General features: G+C 33.0%; 2 protein-coding genes across 2 annotated transcripts in view; one reads left to right on the forward strand and one right to left on the reverse strand.

The window, feature by feature from the left end:
* Window positions 1-21,088, reverse strand: part of LOC126942371 (zinc finger protein 98-like) — a 283,769-nt gene that overhangs the window by 174,213 nt on the left and 88,468 nt on the right. The gene's annotated exons all lie outside the window — the stretch shown is intronic.
* LOC126943283 (zinc finger protein 723-like) lies at window positions 720-2,156 on the forward strand. The gene is made up of 3 exons (XM_050771876.1): window positions 720-746; window positions 1,433-1,559; window positions 2,053-2,156. The coding sequence occupies exons 1-3, from the start codon at window positions 720-722 to the stop codon at window positions 2,154-2,156; spliced, it is 258 nt and encodes an 85-aa protein (XP_050627833.1).

A 21,088-nucleotide genomic window follows, 5' to 3' on the forward strand; every position in this document is an offset into this window, starting at 1 on the left:
TGTTGCTTAAATTAACTGCCTCATGTGACTCTTAGGTGAGGCCAGAATCGAGTATGAGAGGTTCAGGATACATTTATGAGAGTTAAGTTCCACCTTTGAACTAAAAGGTGGTCACAGGGCCTGTTCTGTTTGGGTTTGGTAGTGACAGGAAAGTGTGGCTCATATTTTCATTTACTGTAGCAGAAATTGATGGAGTCTATTAAAAGGGAGGTCACCTGAGGACAGGAAAGAAGAAGCTTTTACTTTTATTTCCATGGAACATCTCATAATTCCTGAGTCTTTTTTTTTTTTTTTTAATATAAAAAACAGAAATGGGTGGACTTTTTTTTGCAGCTCTTGGTCCTTCTGCCTGTGGGTGTGGTGGTAGCAGGTAAACATGTGGTGCTGACACTTTTAAGGCATATTCTCCAGATCCAGATGTAATTTGTCCAGAGAATCTCATCTGAAGTGAATTTCCAGAGAAGGAGGAGAAAGAGGAAAAAATGACTTTTTTTTCAGCTAAACATGTCTTGTATAAAGAGCTGTGTCCACTCTGCCTCCTGGAATGCCATGCATTCAGTACTTGCAAACCTTAATCTCTCTACTTGTTTTTTCTCCCTAATAAGTTTGTTTTAGGTATGTTTTAAATTTTTTATGATAGTCAAGGTCTCTGAAAAATCTTTATTTCCTATATACCATAGCTTTCTCTACATTCTCTACATCATGGCTTCTTATACGCCATGCAAAATTCTCACCAGGAATTTACGGTCTGCAGTATTAAAAATGTTCCCCTTGTGGTGCTGAACATGGGAAGGTGTGGATACTCAAGATTCCTATTGGGAAAAGCTGGAGTCCTTAGTAAACATGAAGAACATCTAATGTTGAGATTCCATCTGTGTTCTCCATTAGCTCTATGCAGAACACTGTTTAGAAAATGCTGATTTAAACAAGATGGCATTTATTACACAAAAACTTCTAAAAGCTATATTAGGAGATACTTGCTATTAGGGTGTTAAAGACAGACTATTTAAAATCGCTACTAAAAATGACAAATTATAGAGGTAACTTCCAACTCAACATATCTTTTCCACCTGAAAAATATACATAACTGATTCTGTATGATGCAAATAGAGCACTGAAAAGTGTGCATATTTGTGTTTATGCCCTTAATTTTATACTTTATCATCCAGAAAAGTATTATAGATATGCTGGTGGTGTGGATCTTATGCCATTCTCTTTTCTCAGGATTAGAGAATACATTAGGACATATTTCTGTGTAAATAAATATTTTATTGGATAATTTCAGTCACTCCTGTAAGTCAGAACCAGTTCTTTTTACTCTCTCATTTTGCCTTTAGTCAAGTTATAAATTCTGCTGGCTACCTGGTGTGTGTGTGTGTGTGTGTGTGTGTGTGTGTCTATGTGTCTGTGTGTGTGTGTGTGTGTTTTTCAGGGACTGTTGACATTTACAGATGTGGCCATAGAATTCTCTCTGATGGAGTGGCAATTCTTGGACACTGCACGGTGGAATTTATATAGGAACATGATGTTAGAGAACTACAGGAATCTGGTCTTCCTGGGTGAGGATAACTTCAACACACAATTCCAAACATACCTTAATGGTTTCATTTCTCTTTTTTGTAGAGTATGTTTTGGTAATTTATGCTTTGCATAAATGAGTTTCAGATCCGTGTTTTCAAGAGAATCTTGGAGATTTGTCCATGTATAAAATAACTTCTTCAGGATGTTTCATCTTGACCTGAACTTTCCACATTCCTGAGCTGATCTGTGTCCTTTACTCTAGATTAGCAGTAATTTCATTAATTTAGTAACATAAAATATTGTTGCCCATACCTTAAAATCTAATTGCCAACACCAAGTTTTAACTCAGTATTACTGGGTAGTGAAATTAATAACCTATAAATTTAAAATATTTAAAATTCTCTGTTAGAAATCAGAATTTTATGATTACTTTATGAAAATATTTTATTATACCCTCTTTACTGAACACATAACTAGGTTGGTAATTGGAGAACATGAGCAAAATTTACGTATTTATTTGTAATGAAACAGGTATTACTGTCTCTAAGCCAGACCTGATCACCTGTCTGGAGCAAGAAAAAGAGCCCTGGAATACGAAGAGACATGAGATGGTGGATGAGCCCCCAGGTAGGTGAGAGTGAAGGTGAATACAATGGATGACACAGATGAGAGATCTAAAAATTAAGGAGAAAGCCAGTTGTTAAAATGTGAGTTGGAAAGCTGTGTTTTATAGGAAATAGTTTCTGGGAAGCCTGAGGGTTTTTTTGTTTGTTTTGTTTTTTTTTCTCTCACATTTGGACATCTTCTGTTTTATGCTTTTAAATTTTCTAAGGATTCTACTTTCTTTCTGGTGATCTTCTTTCAAGTTTTCAGTGAGAGCCACCATCCTCTTCATGGCATATAAAAAACTGCACAGTCTGACTACTTTTACATTCTTTTTGGGAACACACAAATCTGCATAGTTTTAAGAAACTCTGTGTTAAACAATTTTTAAAGTTTTCTTTTTGCATCATGTGTGAAATGTGAGTAGTAGTTTCTATTTCATTGTTTTTTTGGTTCATTTTTTTGCACATTTTATCTTGTTTATATTACTCTAGTCTTCAAATACAGTTTGAAGTTAAAAAGTATGATGCCCCTCTGCTTGTTCTTTGTTTTTAAGATTGCTTTGACTATTCAAAGTTTATTGTAGTTTCATGGAAATTCTAAAATAGTGTTTTCCATTGCTTAAAAAAATTGCCACTGAAATTCTGTTAGAGAGTTTATTGAATCTATAGATCACTTTGGGTAACATGGTACTTTAACAGTATTTATTCTTTAAATGCATAGACATGAATTTTTTTTTTTTTTTTGAGATGGAGTCTCACTCTGTTGCCCAGGCTGGAGTGCAGTGGTGCGATCTCGGCTCACTGCAAGCTCCACCTCCTGGGTTTATGCCATTCTCCTGCCTCAGCCTCCGGAGTAGCTGGGACTACAGGCACCTGCTACCATGCCCTGCTAATTTTTTTGTATTTTTAGTAGAGACAGGATTTCACCTGTTAGCTAGGATGGTCGCGATCTTCTGACCTCGTGATCTGCCCATCTCGGCCTCCCAAAGTGCTGGGATTACAGATGTGAGCCACCGCACCTGGCCATAGACATGAAATATTTTAAAATTTATTTTTGCCTTTTATAATTTCTATTACTGATATATCATTGTAAAGATTTTTTACCTCCTTTGTTAAATTTGTTCTCGAAATTTATCATTTTAATGCTATTGTAAATAAGATTGTTTTCTTTCTGTATTTTATCAGAGAGCTTGTCTTAAGTGTACGGAACCCTAACTTGTATGTTGATTTTATATTTTCCTAAATTTGCTGATTGTATTTAGTAGTTTAGACAGGTTTTAATGTACTATTTATGGTTTTATATAAGATCATATGATCTACAACCAGCAACGTTTTACTTGTTTTCCATTTTAATGACTCCTTATTTTTCGACTAATTCTTCTGCCACGTACTTTCAATGCTATGTTAAAAGAGAAGCATTGACAATAGGCACAATATAGTTTTGCACTGGTGTATGTAAATTTGAAGGAAGAAACACTTCTTCAAGTTTTTTAAACTTTCAGTAGGTAAAGATCATCTTTTGTTGGGCCCCTAGGGTGATGGGATGCCCTTTGGGTTTGTAGTGGAGAGGGGTTATAGCTTGGTCACCAGGCTGCTGGGTCTGCACTCGGGTCCACCTTTAGTTGGCTTGTCACAAGGGGATTTGGTAGTTGTAATTCACATTTTATATGTTGGATAGATTGAATTTCTTTTGGTACTTTGCTCTGTAGGGCAGACACTAGTGCAGGTGTCTGCAGTCAAGTCTGCATATGGTGGGCCTTATGTCAAAATGTGGATGAGTACAGCTTTCACTGAGTACCAGAAAGAATTTTTCCAGGTCACTGTGTGGGTTCTTAGGTAGGCAGAACTGTCCATTAACTGTGGCTCAGGGAGCTGAAACTGAGTCATTGAACTGCTTCAGGGACCATGGCAAAGGCCAAGGTCTGCAGGCCTGCCTGCATGGCTATAAATGAATGTCTTCCTCCAGGTCTCTGGAAGGGCAGGACCTCTCTCAGATTGTGGCTGGAACGAGTTTGAGATGGTTACACAGTAAGTTCAGAATTTTCTGTTGTGCCAAGCTAGGTAAGCCACCTCCTAGTCTGTACTTAAGAACAAGGATCCTGTAGTTTCCCACCTAAATGAGGGCCTGCCTTCTGAAAAGAAGACTTTTCAATCTCGGGCTTTATCAGATCTTCACAACCCCCTCTCTGGATCTCAAAGCTCTCTTAAAGGCACTTATTTTTGAGATGGAGTCTTGCTACATAATCCAGGCTGGTCTTGAAATCCTGACCTGAGGCAATTTTCTAACCTGAACGTACCATGTAGCTGTCATTACAGGTTTGAGCCATGAGGCCTGGCTCTCTCATGAAGGTATTTTTGTCAGAGATGGCTGACAAATTGTCTTGCTGTGCAGGGAGTAAGAAAATAGGGTACCTTTCCTTCTTCCATCTTACTTACTTCCCTCTCTTTATACATTTTTATTCTTTATTTTCTATTACAAATTTGTAATTTTAGATTCAGAGATTTAGAACAATATTCTAGAATTTACATGTTATGCCTGAAGTAAATTAGATAATTAGTAGACACTCCATATTTACTAAAACAGTTACTTATAAATTTAAGTTTGCTGTAGGCAAAAAGGAATTATAGGATTTGCAACCACTTTTTCAGCCTGTATCTAAATAATCACATCATTTTTTCCCATATATTTGTTGTATATATCATAGGCTCTAACCATATTCTGCTTACATTTAGCAATGTAAGGCTATTTTTTGCTTCTAAAGTTGGATTACAGCAGTTTTATTTTGTGTAAGAATAGCATATGTTTAAAACATAAAACTTATTTCTAGTTTTTAAAAAATGTTTATTTAAAGTTTCTCATGAGAATCTTTTATTTATGCCTATACTGCAATTTCTCTGAAATTTTACAGCCATATAGTGCATGTCAATGATTTAAAATACCTGCCTTCCGTGAGTACAGTTAGTCAAATATTATCGTTATCTAGACAAATTCTTTCTTAATATTATATCAATATCACAAACCAGAATTTATGAATAAACATTTCTCTTATTATTGTTTTCCAGTCTATATTGGTGTTTTATAGTCTTGGTTTATTAACATCAGTTTATTGTGGGTTTTGATTTTACTTATGTACTATAATATTAGACAATTTGCAATTCTATTTGTACACTTTAAATCAATGGGCTTAATTATAAATCGGCCATAGGTCTATCACAACCAGATTATATACATGTGTGTGTATCTATAAATATAACCCTAATTTTTGTTATAGCTTATCTTCTATACATTCTCTCTTAGCTGAATGGTTGTTTTTTCTTGTCTAAGTGAATAGTCAAGGAAATAGTCTTATTTTCACCATGTGTTTAATGATGAATATGTATTTCCTTTGTGTGAGAGAGACACTTTTGTGATTTGAAGGTAATTTTTGAAAACAATTTTAATTCTGTATTTTTTCGGTTTTTCTTTGAAAAGCATTGTTGTTAAAACATAAAATTTACCATCTTAAATCTATTGAAGTGTACATTTCAGGGCCAGGCATGGTGGTGGCTCACATTTGTCATCCCAGGATTTTAGGAGGTGAAGACGGAAGAATCGCTTGAGCCCAAAAGTTTGAGAGCAGCCTAGAAAACATATGGAGATTCTCTCTCTACAAAAAAAAAATTATAAAAATAGCCAGGCATGGTGGTGTGCACCTGTACTCTCAGCTCTTTTGGAGATTGGTGGTGGAGGATTACTTGAGCCTGGGAGCTTGAGGCTACAGTGTGCCGTAATTTTACCACTGCACTCAAGCTTGGGTGACAGAGTGAGACCCTGTCTCAAAAAAAGAAGCTGTACATTTCAGGATTGTTTAGTATATTCATATTATATAAAAGAGTTCTATAAATTTTTCATTTTGTGAAACTAAAACTCAATACCCATTAATTAACAACTGCCCATTTTACCCTCCCCCCAGCCCTTGACAAACACCCTTCCATGTTTTGTTTCTATGAGTGTGACTAACTAAGATATCTCATATAAGTGGAATCATATAGTATTCATCATTTTGTTACTGTCTTATTTCAGGTAACATAATATTTTCATAGTTTATCTTAAAATATGACAAGATTTACTTAAGGCTGAGTAATATTCTATTGTGTGTGTACGTGTGTGTGTGTGTGTGTGTATAACATGGTTTTTGATGTGTTTATAAGTCAAGGAATATCTAAGTTGCTTCAGCCTTTTAGCTTTTGTGAGTACTGGTACAATAAACATGGATGTTCAAATATATCTTTCAGGTCCTGTGTTGCATATTTTGGATATAAATTCATAAATGAGATTGCTGTATTTGATGATACTTTTATTTTAATTACTTGAGGAACATTTATACATTTTTAAATAATGGCTGCATCCTTGTTTTCCACCCACAATCAACATGACTGTGATTTTTATTGCATAATCTACAGATTTGGTATTTCTAAAAATTTGATAGTTGCCATCCTATTAAGTATAAGGTGATTTTGTTTTTCAATGTAATTTTTATTCATTTCTTTACAAATGGTAATTCTGCATGTTTTTTCAAAGGGTTTTCCCATTTGTGTAACTTTTTTGATAAAAATTTAGTTCAATTATTTATTTCTAAATCAAGTTATTCAACTTCATTGTTCAGTCTTAAGAGTTACTTATATATTTTTAATATTAACTCCTATCATATGTGATTTGCAAATATTTTCACCCACTTTCTGAAAGGCATTGTCACTCTACTGAATGTTTTCATTGACATGCAGAAGTTTTGGAATATAGTGTAGTTAAATTTTTCTTTTTTTCTTTGTTGCTCATCCATTTAATGTTGTATCTAAGAAAATGGTGCCAAGACCAATGTCATGTCTTCTCCCTATGTTTTTTTCTAAGAGATTTGTTAGTTTTTTAATATGTAAGTATTTTATTTAAAATACTTTTCATATACGGTTCAAGGAAATGATCTAACTTTATTTTATCAGTGTTGATATCTAGTTTTCAACATTATGTTTTGAAGAGATTATCTTCTCTCTATTGTGTGCTCATGGCAACTTTGTGGAAAATCATTTGATTATATATAGGAGGGTTGATTTCTTGGCTCTCTATTATGTTCTTTTGCCTGTTTATCTGTGTGTCAGTACCACATTGTTTGTGTTATTTAGCTTTTAATATGTTTTGAAATCAGGAAATATAGTGCCTCCTTGTTTTTTAATGGGTGTTTGGCTATAGTTTATCATTAAATTAAAACATTTTAAACAACATGTTTGTAAAAAATTGTGCTATTCAGATTTTTATAGAGATTATAATAAATCTGTTCACCACTCTAGGTTGTATTGACATCTTTGAAGGATTAAATTTTTTTACCCTTAAGCCAAGAATATGTTAAAGAGTTTGTTTCATTTTCAAATATATTTGGGTTTGTCAGTTTTACTTTTGCTCTTAATTTCTTGTGTTATTCAATTCTGGTCAGAAAACATGTATGATTTTGGTCTTCTTAAATTTATGTCTTCTTGTTGTTTGAGGCAGGAACTTACTCTGTCACTCAGGCTGTAGTGCAGTTGAATAATTTTGGCTCACTGCAACCATAACCTCCCAGGTTCAAGTGATCCTTTCACCTCAATCTCCCAAGAAGCTGACACTACAGATATGCATTACCCAGCCTTACTAACTTTTTGATTATTTAAAAGGACAGGATTTCACTGTGTTGCCCAGGCTGGTCTCAAATTTCTGGCTCCACATGTTTCTACCATCTCAGTCTTCCAAAATGTTGAGATTATAGGCATGAGCCACTGCACCCAGCTGGTATTGTCAGATTTAATAAGACTTGGTATGTGTACTAACAGAATATACCAGGCACATATAAGAATATTGTGTATTCTCTTGCTTTTGATTAAAATGGTTTGTATATGCCTGTTAAGCCTAATTGGTCTGCAATATTGTTTGGATTTCCATGTTCTCCAAACCTTATGCTACAGTGTAATCCTCAGTGTTTAATGTGGAACCTGGTGGGAGGTGTTTGTGTCATGGGGGCAAATTCCTCATGAATGGCTTGTCACTATCTTGTTAATCAAAATGTTTATACTCTGTTAATTCAAAGATTGGCTCATTAAAAGAACCTGGCTTCTTTGCCTCGCACTTGCTCTTTCTCTTATCATCTGATATGTCCTGTTATTTTTTGCCTTTCACCTAATTGTAAGCTTCCTGAGATTCTCACCAGAAGCAGATGCTGGCACACACTTTTTCTACAGTCTGCCAAACTGTGAGCCAAAAAGACCTTTTTGCTTGATGAATTATCTACTCTCAGGTATTCCTCTCTGCAAAACAATTGAAGTTGGCAATTTACTTCTAAAGACATTATGTTATATTGGGGAGCAGAAAAAGCTGTGTTGGGTAAATATAACAGACTTTTCTTTTTCTTCTATGACGCTGTTTATATTGTGCTCGCTTGGGGCACTGAACACACTTACTCATCAATTTTCCACAAAAGCATTTTGGTCAGTATCTTTTTGTTAAATTTGTATGTCTAGGAAGAAATTATCATCTGTGGTATTGTGCTATGCCATCTTGCTTATGTAGTTTTATAGATTAGACTTGGAAAGCATATTCATTTGAGTCTAGCAATTAAAGTAATGTGTTATTTTTATTTCTTTCAAGAATGTGTTCTCATTTCACCCAAGACTTTTTGCCAGAGAAGAACATAAAAGATTCTTTCCAAAAAGGAACACTGAGAAGATACAAAAAATGTGGAGATAAGAAATTTCTTTAAAAGAAGGCTATAAAAGTGTGGATGAGTATAAGGTGCACAAAGAAGGTTATAATGAACTTAAGCAGTGTTTGCCAACTACCCAGAGCAAAATATTTCAATTTGATAAATATGTGAAAGTCTTTGATAAATTTTCACATTTAAATGCACATAAGATAAGACATACTGATAAGAAACCTTTCAAATGTAAAGAATGTGGCAAATCATTTTGCATACTGTTACACCTACCTCAAAAGAATTCATGCTACAGTGAATTTTTACAAATGTGAAGAATGTGGAAAAGCCTATAACAGATCCTCAACCTTTACTACGCGTAAGAGAATTCATACTGGAGAGAAACCTTACAAATGTGAAGAATGTGGCAAAGCTTTTAACCAGTCTACAAAACTTACTAGACATAAGAGAATTCATATGGGAGAGAAACCCAACAGATGTGAAGAATGTGGCAAAGCCTTTAATCATCCCTCAAACCTTACTGCACATAAGAAAATTCATACTCGAGAGAAACCCTACAAATGTGAAGAATGTGGCAAAGCTTTTAACCCATCTTCAATACTTGCTAAACATAAGGATTCATACTGGAGAGAAACCCTACAAATATAAAGAATGTGGCAAAGCTTTTAATCGATCCTCAAACCTTACTACACATAAGATAATTCATACTGGAGAGAAACCCTACAAATGTAAAGAATGTGGCAAAGCTTTTAACCAATTCTCAAAACTTGCTAAACATAAGAAAATTCATACTGGAGAGAAATCCTACAAGTGTGAAGACTGTTGCAAAGCTTTTACAGACTCTGTAACCCTTACTAGACATAAGAGAATTCATACTGGAGAAAAAACCCTACAAATGTGAACACTGCTGCAAAGCTTTTATGACTCTTACTAGACATAAGAGAATTCATACTGGAGAAAAAACCATACAAATGTGAAGACTGTGGCAAAGCTTTTACATACTCTACAACACTTACTAGACATAAGATAATTCATACTGGAGAAAAAATATATAAATGTGAAGATGGAGAAAAAATATATAAATGTGAAGACTGTGGCAAAGCTTTTAACAAATCCTCAATGCTTACTACATGCAAGAAAATTCACACTGGAGAGAAACCATACAAATGTGAAGAATGTGGCAAAACTTTTACAGACTCTGCAACCCTTACTAGACATAAGAGAATTCATACTGGAGAAAAACCACACAGATGTGAAGAGTGTGGCAAAGCTTTTAACAAATCCTCAACACTTACTGCACATAAGAGAATTCATACTGGAGAGAAACTGTACAAATGTGAAGAATGTGGCAAAGCTTTTAACCATTCCTCACACCTTACTACACATAAGAGAAATCATACCGGAGAGAAACTGTGCAAATGTGAAGAATGTGGCAAAGCTTTTAGCTGATCTTCATCACTTACTAAACATAACAATTCATACTGGGAAGTAACCTTACAAATATGAAGAATGTGACAAAGTTTTAACTGATCTGCAAGGCTTATTAAGCATAAGAAAATTCATACCAGGGAGAATCTACAAAAGCAGAAAGCGACAATGATTTTGAGAACACCTCAAACCTTTTCTAAATATAAAAGAAATTATACTGGTGACAAATCCTAGAAATGTGAAGAATGTGACAAAATCTTTAAAAGATTGTCTCACTTATTTTTAGGTAAGATAATTTTTACTGGAGAAAACATCTACAAGGGTGAACAATATTGTGAAACTTCTAATTAATAGTCATATCTTATTGCACAGGAAAGCATTTATACTTGAGAAAAATTATACAAATACAGTGAAATAACCATTAATATCTGCTCACATCTTACTCAATGTTAGAGAGTTGATAAATAATAAAATCATTATAAATGCAATTACTGTAAAAAAAAAAAAAAGTCTCTAAAGCAAAGAAGAGGCTGGGCACAGTGGCTCATGCCTGTAATCCCAGCACTTTGGGAGGCTGAGGTGGGTGGATCATGGGGTCAGTACTTTGAGACCAACATGGCCATAGAAACCCCATCTCTACTAATAATACAAAAATTAGCCAGGCATGGTGGTACACACCTGTAATCCCAGCTACTAAAGAGGCTAAAGCAGGATAATTCCTTGAACCTGGGAGGTGAAGGTTGCAGTGAGCCAAGATCACACCACTGCACTCCAGCTTCATGACAGAGCAAGACTGTATCTCAGAAAAAAAGTGAAGAAGAGTATTCATTTTGAAGACAAAGATTACAAACATAAAGAGGGTTGTAGTACCCTTGTATCACAGATTTTATTGTACACATTTTGTACTAAAAAAAAACCCTGAAGCAGTTTCTCCAACTTTGCTCAACATCAAGACATTTATATTGGGAAAGAAATCTTGCAAATATAATAAATTTGGAGAAAAATTGTTTTAATAACTATTTCTTAGAAAACACCAGAGGTTTCATACTAGAATATATTTTTGCAATGTAGTTAATAGGAAACAACGTGTAATCCAAAATGAAGTCAATGTAAATATCAGAGAATTCACAGTAGAAATACGTAAGGCACTGAAGCTATAGACATTACACTAAATCAGAGTGCTAAGTATGGAAAATAAGCCAGAACTAAAGTTGGTAAATAAATTATTTGTATGTCACTTTAAAAGAAGTGAGAATTTTTTAAACGTTATAATTACATTACAAGTATACTTTAGTCCTTAAAATTAGATATTTTAAACACGAATAATGATGCAATTCTACTGTCAAATTACTTCATGCTCTCTTTTCCTTCCTACTGTATTCACCTGTGAAAGCATGTTACTAATGGCTGCATCAAAAATATAAAAGATTTTTTGTTTATTAGGTATACATTATTTATGACCTTTTCTATGGAAGAGGAAAGGCATTAAAATGTAAGATGTGATGAAATTCCAAGTGGAGAGACTCTTTTTAGTTAACATTTATTATTAAGTAATGCATGGATTAGATATTGAGAGTAATATTCTACATTATAGTGATAAAAACTTTTTTAATTTTAGCTAACTAAAATTTATTAGTAGTATATCATTCTACTAATAGTACTTTTACATAATAGAATATAGTACATTATTAAATTTTTAGATTAAGTGTGAACTTAATTTTTTAAAGTGTTTTAAACATGTTAAAACTATTATGCATTCACTAAAGTGTTATTATGCCACTAACTTTAATCTATTCAACCTTACTCAAGGATGTAGATAAAACTAAAAAAGTGTTACCAAATATACTATTTGATAACACAATGGACAACACATAGTAATCTCTTTTGCCAGTGACTTTAAAGTGCAAAGCAGTTAAAGAATATTGTTTCCATAGGTTAAATGTTTGTTTTTTTCTTATTTTAACTTATTTTTCTTAATTTTTGTGGGTACATAGTATGTGTAGGTATTTATGCTATATATAGCCTATTTGGATACAGAAATAAAATGGGTTATAATCACATCAGGGTAAATTAACTATTCATCATCTCCAGCATTTATCCTTCGTATTAGAAACCAATTCTACACTTTTAGATATTTTTAAACGTACAATTACAGTGTTATTCACTACAGGGTCATGTTTATGGTCATAATAAAAGTTATGTACAATTATAAATAAAATTCATACATTTCTGAGTCCAGAATAAACATTTAAAAATTGTTACATATTTTTCATTGAATATATGGCATCTCTGCCTGCAAACACATACAGACTTTTAGTATGGATTTACATAGAGTTAAATATACACATACATTACTCTAAAGATAAACCTTAGGTTTAAGAAAGTTATGGAGTCAGTAAACATGTTTGAATGAGTTTGTACCTATTTTCAGAAGGAAAAAGCAATATTGGAACAAAATGAATCATTTTAATAAGGTGAATAGAAGACTAAAAACCTCAAAAATGCTAAAAGCAAATTGATGCCCTCTGCTTTTTATTGAATTGGTTACTGTAAAATCTATGGCTAATGGATCAGAACCTCCTTATGTAAATTTTTTGTCTTTACTTGTCTGGTACTAATGCTAGACCCATAATTTTCTTGTTTCTCATATTTTTTCTCTTTTATAGCTTATGAGATTTTCATTATGTGAGCTGGTCAAGGACTGTATGAATGGTTTTTATAAAATTTAGTAGTGCACACAAAATAATTTCTAGGTGTAATTCCACAATTAGTTTATTAAGTTATATTTTATTGAGTTAGAACATTCCATTTAGTTCTTTTAACTGGAGAACTCTATATAAGCCTACTATTTTTTAGTTATTGTTCCTTTCACTTTTTATAATTGACTAAAGTATAATTTCCTATTGATTCACCCAATTTGTTCAGGTAAGTACTAGGGAAGTTTCATAAGTCCTGAGAATGTTTATATATATAAATATAGCAAAAAAAAAAAAAAAAATGACAGTGTAACTGATGCTCCATAGTAAGGCATAAATAAATATTCCTGTGAAAGTTAGTTTGCAATTTCAAGTAAGAGATAGAAAATATCAATGTTGAACAAATAACTAATTCTTCATGTGAAGAGTCTTTTTTTTTTTTTCAGGCTGCAAAACTGAATCTTGCTGAATTTAAAGATGAATTTCACTTCTTTTATGTTCTAATTATCTTTAGTTTTCTTTATCTAATTCTGTGTTTTTCACCTATGTATGCATCACATACCTTCTTTTTCTTTTTCTGTTTTATGGCTACAATTTTCTCATACTCGTTTTTATGCCGTGTCATTTAGCATGGTACTTTGTTGGTTTTCTGAGAAAGCTGGTATTTTTAATGCACTTTAAAAAATGGGTTTAACTGGAGAGTTTGCTTATGAACACAGCTTTCAAATGAGTTAAAAGGCATACACTGTTCACAGGTAAGAGAATTAAATCAGTTAGCATCATTTTTCTCTGTACACAGAAAATCTCATTAAATTCTTACAAAGTTTGGCAAATATAAAATGTCCTAAAATATGTATCTTAGAAATTAAATTTTTAAGAGCTAATAAGTGAATTGTAAATTTAATTTTCTATGATGTACTTATAGAACAATGTACATTTCCACGCAGAATCTTCTGTTTTTATGTGTGAATATTAAACATTTCAAAGTAATAAAATGACCTCTGTAGATTTCAAATTTGGAATAATATTTTTTTGCATATTGATATTACAATTTGGAGGAATTTCTCACTCTTATATCAGTTTTTTTTGTGGGTGAAGTTTACAGTTTTTATTCTTAATCACCTAATGGTAGTCAGCTTTTTGGTCATTTTCTCTGGAAAACATTTGGAGATCATGGCAGATTTTGGATTAAAACTTTTTTTGTTGTGTTGTATGCAAACTTGTTTACTGTATTCAGAGTGGCCAGTCATGAGACCCTAAGCAACATCTGACCTCTTAGTGTCTTTTGTAACATCTGTAATGAATAAATATAAATTTATTCTGTAAAACATGACATTTTGAAGTATGTATATACATTGTCAAATGCTTAATTCTATGTAATTAATGCTTTATCTCATATAGTTAACATTTTTGTGGTGAGAGCACATAATATTATCTTAGAATTTTAAAAAACGCAAATACATTATTATGAACTACAGTCACCATGCAGTAGAAGAAAATTTTTGAACTTATTTCTCCTGCCCAACTATAATTACGCATTCTTTGACAGACATCTTTCCAAACCCCCCTTCTAAATACTTTGCTATCTGTTGGTCATAATTTTACTCTCTACTTCAATGAGATTAACTTATTTACAAGCCATGTATAAGTAAAATGAAATAATAATCTTTCTATCTCTTATTTCAATTAATATGTCCTCTAGCTCAAACCATGTAATTGAAAACAATAAAACTGGCTTTTTAAAAGATGAATAGTATTCTCTTGTGTATATACACTACATTGATTGTTGTTGTTGTTGTTTTTGTTTTTTGAGATGGAGTCTCACTCTGTCACGCAGGCTGGAGTGCAATGGCACGATTTTTGCTCACTGCAACCTCCACCTCCTGGGTTCAAGTGATCCTCCTGCCTCAGCCTCCTATGTAGCTGGGATTACAGGCGCATGCCCCCATGCCTCGCTAAGTTTTGTATTTTTATTAGAAACGGGGTTTCACCAAGTTGGCCAGGCTAGTATTGAACTCCTGACTTCGTGATCTGCCCACCTCAGCCTCCCAAAGTGCTGGGATTACAGGCGAGAGCCACTGCACCCAGCCTACCACATTGTCTTGATGTACTCATTAGATACTGAACAACTGATTCTATATTTTGGCCATTGTGAAGAGTTTTGCAAACAACACAGAAGTGCAAATGTTTCTTTATTCTGATTTTATTTGTTTGGGATTTATATCCATTATTACAATTGCTGTATCATAGTTTGATTTTAAACTTTTTGAGGTATCTGTATTTTTTTTTTTTAAATAATGGTTGTCCTCATTTACATTTAACCCAGAGTGTGGAAGAATTTCCTTCTCTTCCCACCTTTCCTAACACTTTTTTAAAAAATATATATATATAAGAGTAATTCTAACAGGTGTGAGTTGTTCTTTCCTAGGGTTTTTTTTTTTTTTTGGCTTGTTTGTTTGTTTGTTTTGAGACAGAGTCTCGCTCTGTCACCCAGGCTGGAGTGCAATGCCTTGGTCTCGGCTCACTGCAATCTCCGCTTCCTAGGTTCAAGCGATTCTCCTGTCTCAGCCTCTGGAGTAGCTGGGATTACAGGCATCTGCCACCATGTCTGGCTAATTTTTGTATTTTTAGTAGAGACAGGGTTTCACCATGTTGCCAGGCTAGTCTCGAACTGCTGACCTCGTGATCCACCCACCTTGGTCTCCCAAAGTGCTGGGATTACAGGAGTGAGCCACTGCGCCTGGCCGATATTGAACATTTTTTATATATATCTCTTGGCCACATGTATGTCTTTTCTTGAAAATATTTACTTAAAACTTTTGCTCATTTTTATTTGCTTTTGTTATATAGTCATTTGAGATTTTTATATATTTTTGACATTAACTCCTTGTTACATGTGTGATTTGCAAATATTATCTCCCATTTTTTAGTTGTCTCATTTTGATGATTGTATCAGATTGTGTGCAGCATTTAAAAAATTTCAAGTAATCTAACTCAATTTTTGTTTGTTTTCTGAAATTTGAAGATTAAATAAAAACAGTCACTGCCTAGATCAATGTTATTGGGCTTTCACTCTATTTTTTTGGTAGTAATTTTAGAGTTTCAAGCCTTACATTTAAGTATATAATTTATTTAGGGTTGATTTTTATATATGTGGTATGAGATGCAGATCTTGTTTTATTGCTCTCAACGTAGCTATCAAGTTTTCTAGACATCATTTATCGAAGATACTGTCCCTAAGAAATTATCACCTATTTATACAATCAGTTAGCTGTAAATACATGGATATATTTCTTCTCTCTCCCTTTTGCTCCATTAATCTATGTGTCCACTTTTATTCAAGTACCATACTGTTTTTGTTACTATGGTTATGTAGTATATTTCAAATTCAGCTAGGGTGATACCTTCAGCCTATTTTTTCTTGACAGTTTTGACTATTCCAGGTCTTTCTTGGTACTGTATAAATTTTAAATATGTTTTCAAAAAGTATATTTAGTGTGTTGCTGGTATTTTGATAGAAGTTGCATTATATCTGTAGATCATTTTGTGTAATGCAGAAATTTTACATTAAAAATACCAATTCATAAATAATATTTTTTCATTTTGTATTAGTTTCTTATTTTAACATTCCTCAATTTATAATGTAAGGTGTTTCAACTTTTTGTTTAAATTTAATTCAAAGTATAGTTATTATAGATGAGATTGTTTTTAATTTTATTTTGAGATAGTTAATTGTTAGTGTATTGAAATTCTACCGACTTTTGTATGTTGATTTTGTATACTGTGAGTTTAATAAATTTGTTTACTGGTTCTACTGGTTCTTAGTAAAATGTTAGGCTTTTCTTTACTTAAAATTATGTCATCTGCAAACAGCTATAATTTAATGTTTTTTCCAATCTGGATGCCTTTGATTTTATTTTCTAATTTTTCTGTCTTGGACATTTAGTACCATGCTTAGTAAGACTGAAAAGCTTAAAACATTTCTGTGTTTAGTATGTTGTTAACTGTGCAATTTTTGTTATAAGCGGCATTGATTGACTTGAGGTGCATTTGTCCTATGCCTAATTTTTTCAGAGATTTATCATGAGGAAATGTGACTTTTGTCAAACTTTTATTCTGCATGTATTTAAATGTTATAGATGTGAAATCACAATTTATCCCACATAAATACAAAACATCTTCAGAGACTACTATGAACATCTCTATGCATGCAAACTAGAAAATTTAGAGAAAATAGGCCGGGCGCGGTGGCTCAAGCCTGTAATCCCAGCACTTTGGGAGGCCGAGACGGGCGGATCACGAGGTCAGGAGATCGAGACCATCCTGGCTAACACAGTGAAACCCCGTCTCTACTAAAAATACAAAAACTTAGCCGGGCGAGGTGGCGGGGCGCCTGTAGTCCCAGCTACTCGGGAGGCTGAGGCAGGAGAATGGCATGAACCCAGGAGGCGGAGCTTGCAGTGAGCTGAGATCCGGCCACTGCACTCCAGCCTGGGTGACAGAGCGAGACTCCGTCTCAAAAAAAAAAAAAAAAAAAAAAAAAAAAAAAAAAAGAAAATTTAGAGAAAATAAATACACTCTTAATATACAAAACTTCCCAAAATTGAATCAGGAAGAAACAAAAGTCTTGAACAGAGCAAAAATGTATAATAATATTGAATTAAATATAAAACACACCAACCATAAACAGCCCCGGATCAGATGAATTTACAGCCAAATTTTACCATATATAATAAAGATGAGCTGGTACTAATCCTACTAAAGGTATTCCAAAAATCAAGGTGGAAATTATTCCTAACTTATTATATGAAACCGGCATCATTCTGATACCAAAATCTAGTAAAGATACAACAAAAAAAGACAACTATAGGCCAATATTCTTGGTGAACATGGAAACAAAAATTCTCCATTAAATACTAGCAAGCTGAGTTCATAAGCACATCAAAAAGTTATTTTTCCACAATCATGGGAGCTTTACTTCATGACTGCAATAATGTTTCATCATGTGCAAGTCAATAAGTGTGATTCACCAGTAAAGATGATTAAAAGCAAAAACTTATTATCACAGTAAATGCAGAAAAAGCATTCAAGAAAATTCAATATTCATTCATAAAAATATTCTTAACAAACCAGAAATTGAAGAAACATACCTCAAAATAAAAGCCATCTATTATAAAACTTTATTCAATATCATATTGAACAGGCAAAAGCTGGATGCATTGTCAATAAGAAGAAAAATAAGACAAAAATATCCACTCTAAACACTTTTATTTAACATAGTTCTGGAAGTCCTAGCCAGAGCAATCCAACAAAATAGTCAAATAAAAGTCATCCAAATAGGAAAATAAGTCAAATCGTCTTCACAGACGATATAATTCTCTACCTGGGAAACTTCAAAGACTTCCCCTAAAGATTCTTAAGCCTAAAAAATGACTTCAGCAAATTCTCAAAATACAAAATCCACATACCCAAATGAGTAACATTTCTGTATACCAATAACATTAAAATCAAGAACACAGTTCTGTTTACAATAGCCACAATCAAAAAATAATATCTAAGACTATATTAAATCAAGGAGGTAAAATATCTCTACAAGGAGAACTACAATACACTGCTGAAAGAAATCAGAAAACACAAATAAATGGAAAAGCATTCCGTGCTCATGGATTTTGAAAACTCAATGTAATTAAAATGTCCTAAAGCAACCTATAGATTAAGTGCTATTTCTATCAAACTATCAATGCCATTTTTATAAATTCAATAAAACTGTTCTAAAATTTATATATACAACAAAAAAGTCTAAATAGTTTAAGCAACATTAAAAAGAATAAACCTGGAGGCCTCACATTACCTGACTTCAAACTTTACTACAAGTTACAATAACCAGTATAACCTAGTTCAGGTACAAAAGTATATATATAGAACAATGAAACAAAGGAGAAGTATCTGAAATAAAGCTACACTCCTGCAACCAACTTATTTTTGACAAAGTCAACAGAAATAAAAAGGAAATAAATCCCTATTTAATAGATAGTACTGGGAAAACTGGTTAATCATATGCAGAAGAAAACTGGACCCTTACCTCTCATTACACAAAAAGTATAACAAGATAGATTAAAGACTTAACTGAGACTTCAAGCTGTAAAAATGCTGAAAGAACACTTAGTACTCTAGACACTAGAAATAATTTATAACTAACACTATAAAAATGAATGCAACAAAAATAAAAATAGAAAATTGCCACCTACTTAAACTAAAGAGCTGCACAGCAAAGGAAGCTATTGACAAAGTAAAGAGACAATCTACAGTATAAAATAAAATATTTGCAAATTGCAAACAACAAAGAATAAATATTATCTATCAGAAATTTATTAAAAAACAGACAAATAATATGAATAGACATTTTTAAAAGGACGACATGAAATCTGCCAATAAACATGCATACTCAAAGTTCCTAGTCATCAGAGAAATGTAGATCAAAATGACAATGTGATACCATCTCACACCAGTTAGAATGACTTATTAAAAGTTAAAAACTGACAAATGTGAAAGTTGTAGAAAAAAAGGAATCTTTATATACTGTTGGTGGAAATGCAAATTAATTCAGCCCCTCTGGAACACAGTTTGGAGATTTCTCAAAGAACTACAAATAGAATTGCCATTTGACCCATCAATGCAATTACTGAGTATATATCCAAAATAAATTATTTGACACAGAAGTCCTGCACTCACATGTTTACTGAAGCACCATTCACGGTAGCAAAGACATAGAATTAAACCAGGTACCTATGAATCTTAGATCCATGTTGCTGCAAAGAATATTTTTTTTTTTGTGGCTGCATAGTATTGCATGGTGTGTAAGTACCTCAAATACCACCTGTTCTCACTTATAAGTGGGTGCTAAACATTGGGGGAATACAGAAACAAAGATGGAAACAATAAACACTGGATTTTTTTTTTTTTTAAAGGAAGGAAAGCATTGAAAAACTACTTATCAGGTATGATGTACACTACTTGGGCAATTTTTACTAAGTGCCCAAACCTTAACATCTTGCAGTATACCTACGTTGCAAATTTTTTTGTGTACCCCTTGAATATAAAATAAAAGTAATAAAATGTCCTGTGGTATAATGACATGTTACATTTCTTTAGTTCTGGGTTGGTAATTTAAATTAGAGGTGAAAGAAACAAAATTACGCTCCCTTTGGGCACAAGGGTGAATATTTCCCCAGGTCTGCCCACATCCTAAAAGCTAACATATCTGAAAGCTCTTGGCCTTTAACCCAAGAAGTGTTTTATTCCCAAGTGTGCAGCTAAAATAAATGACTACATCTTTATGTTTTATTTTAGGGCTACAGGGTTAACTTGTTTCTCCACTCTTTTTGGGAAAATAATGGTAAGTTGTTAAATCACATGTCTTATTTTAGAGTAAACCATTTTTGTAAATATGAGACTGTGAAAATTATGTTACATTTCTGAATTAAAATAAAAACATTTTTCTAGTGAAAAAAAGCATAAAAATCTTATGGTCATAGCCCAAGAACCATAAAACAGAGAGTGTTGGTTATTTAAGACCACGCTCCTGAAACCATTTCATCACAACCATATTGGTGAGTAAAGGAATAGTGGATCAGAAGATTCTTTCAGAATACTTTTCTTATTTTATTGCAATGTTAAATATTTACTTGTCTTTATTATTTGCCATATAGAAGTCTGTACTTCTACAAAAGATGCCATGAATTTCAAGTTAATATGCTCAGACATATATGCTCACCAGAGTCTCTAGAAGGACTCTAGTATGTTTGTGATCGCGGTGTATCCTTTCTGGCCTTTCTTGTGTTGCTTTGTTTGTGTAAAATAGGAAGGCAAGAAGTAAAGTAGAGTCAACCAGGACATTTCTAGTTTCTACAGCAACAGCAGTTAAATTTTCATATTATGTCAACTAGAAATAATGATAATAGTCCAAAACAAAAAAACTGATACTTTATATTTTTGTGTCTTATATAGTATAACATTTTTATAGTGTCTGAATTATAGAAGTTAAACAACTTGAACATAAAAGTGTCATCTAAATAATAGTATTATTTCAATAGCTTATGATTGTGAGTTACAATTGCCCCATTGG

Source organism: Macaca thibetana, chromosome 19 (genome assembly GCF_024542745.1).
Source record: "Macaca thibetana thibetana isolate TM-01 chromosome 19, ASM2454274v1, whole genome shotgun sequence".
In the NCBI taxonomy this organism is placed as follows: Eukaryota; Metazoa; Chordata; class Mammalia; order Primates; family Cercopithecidae; genus Macaca; species Macaca thibetana.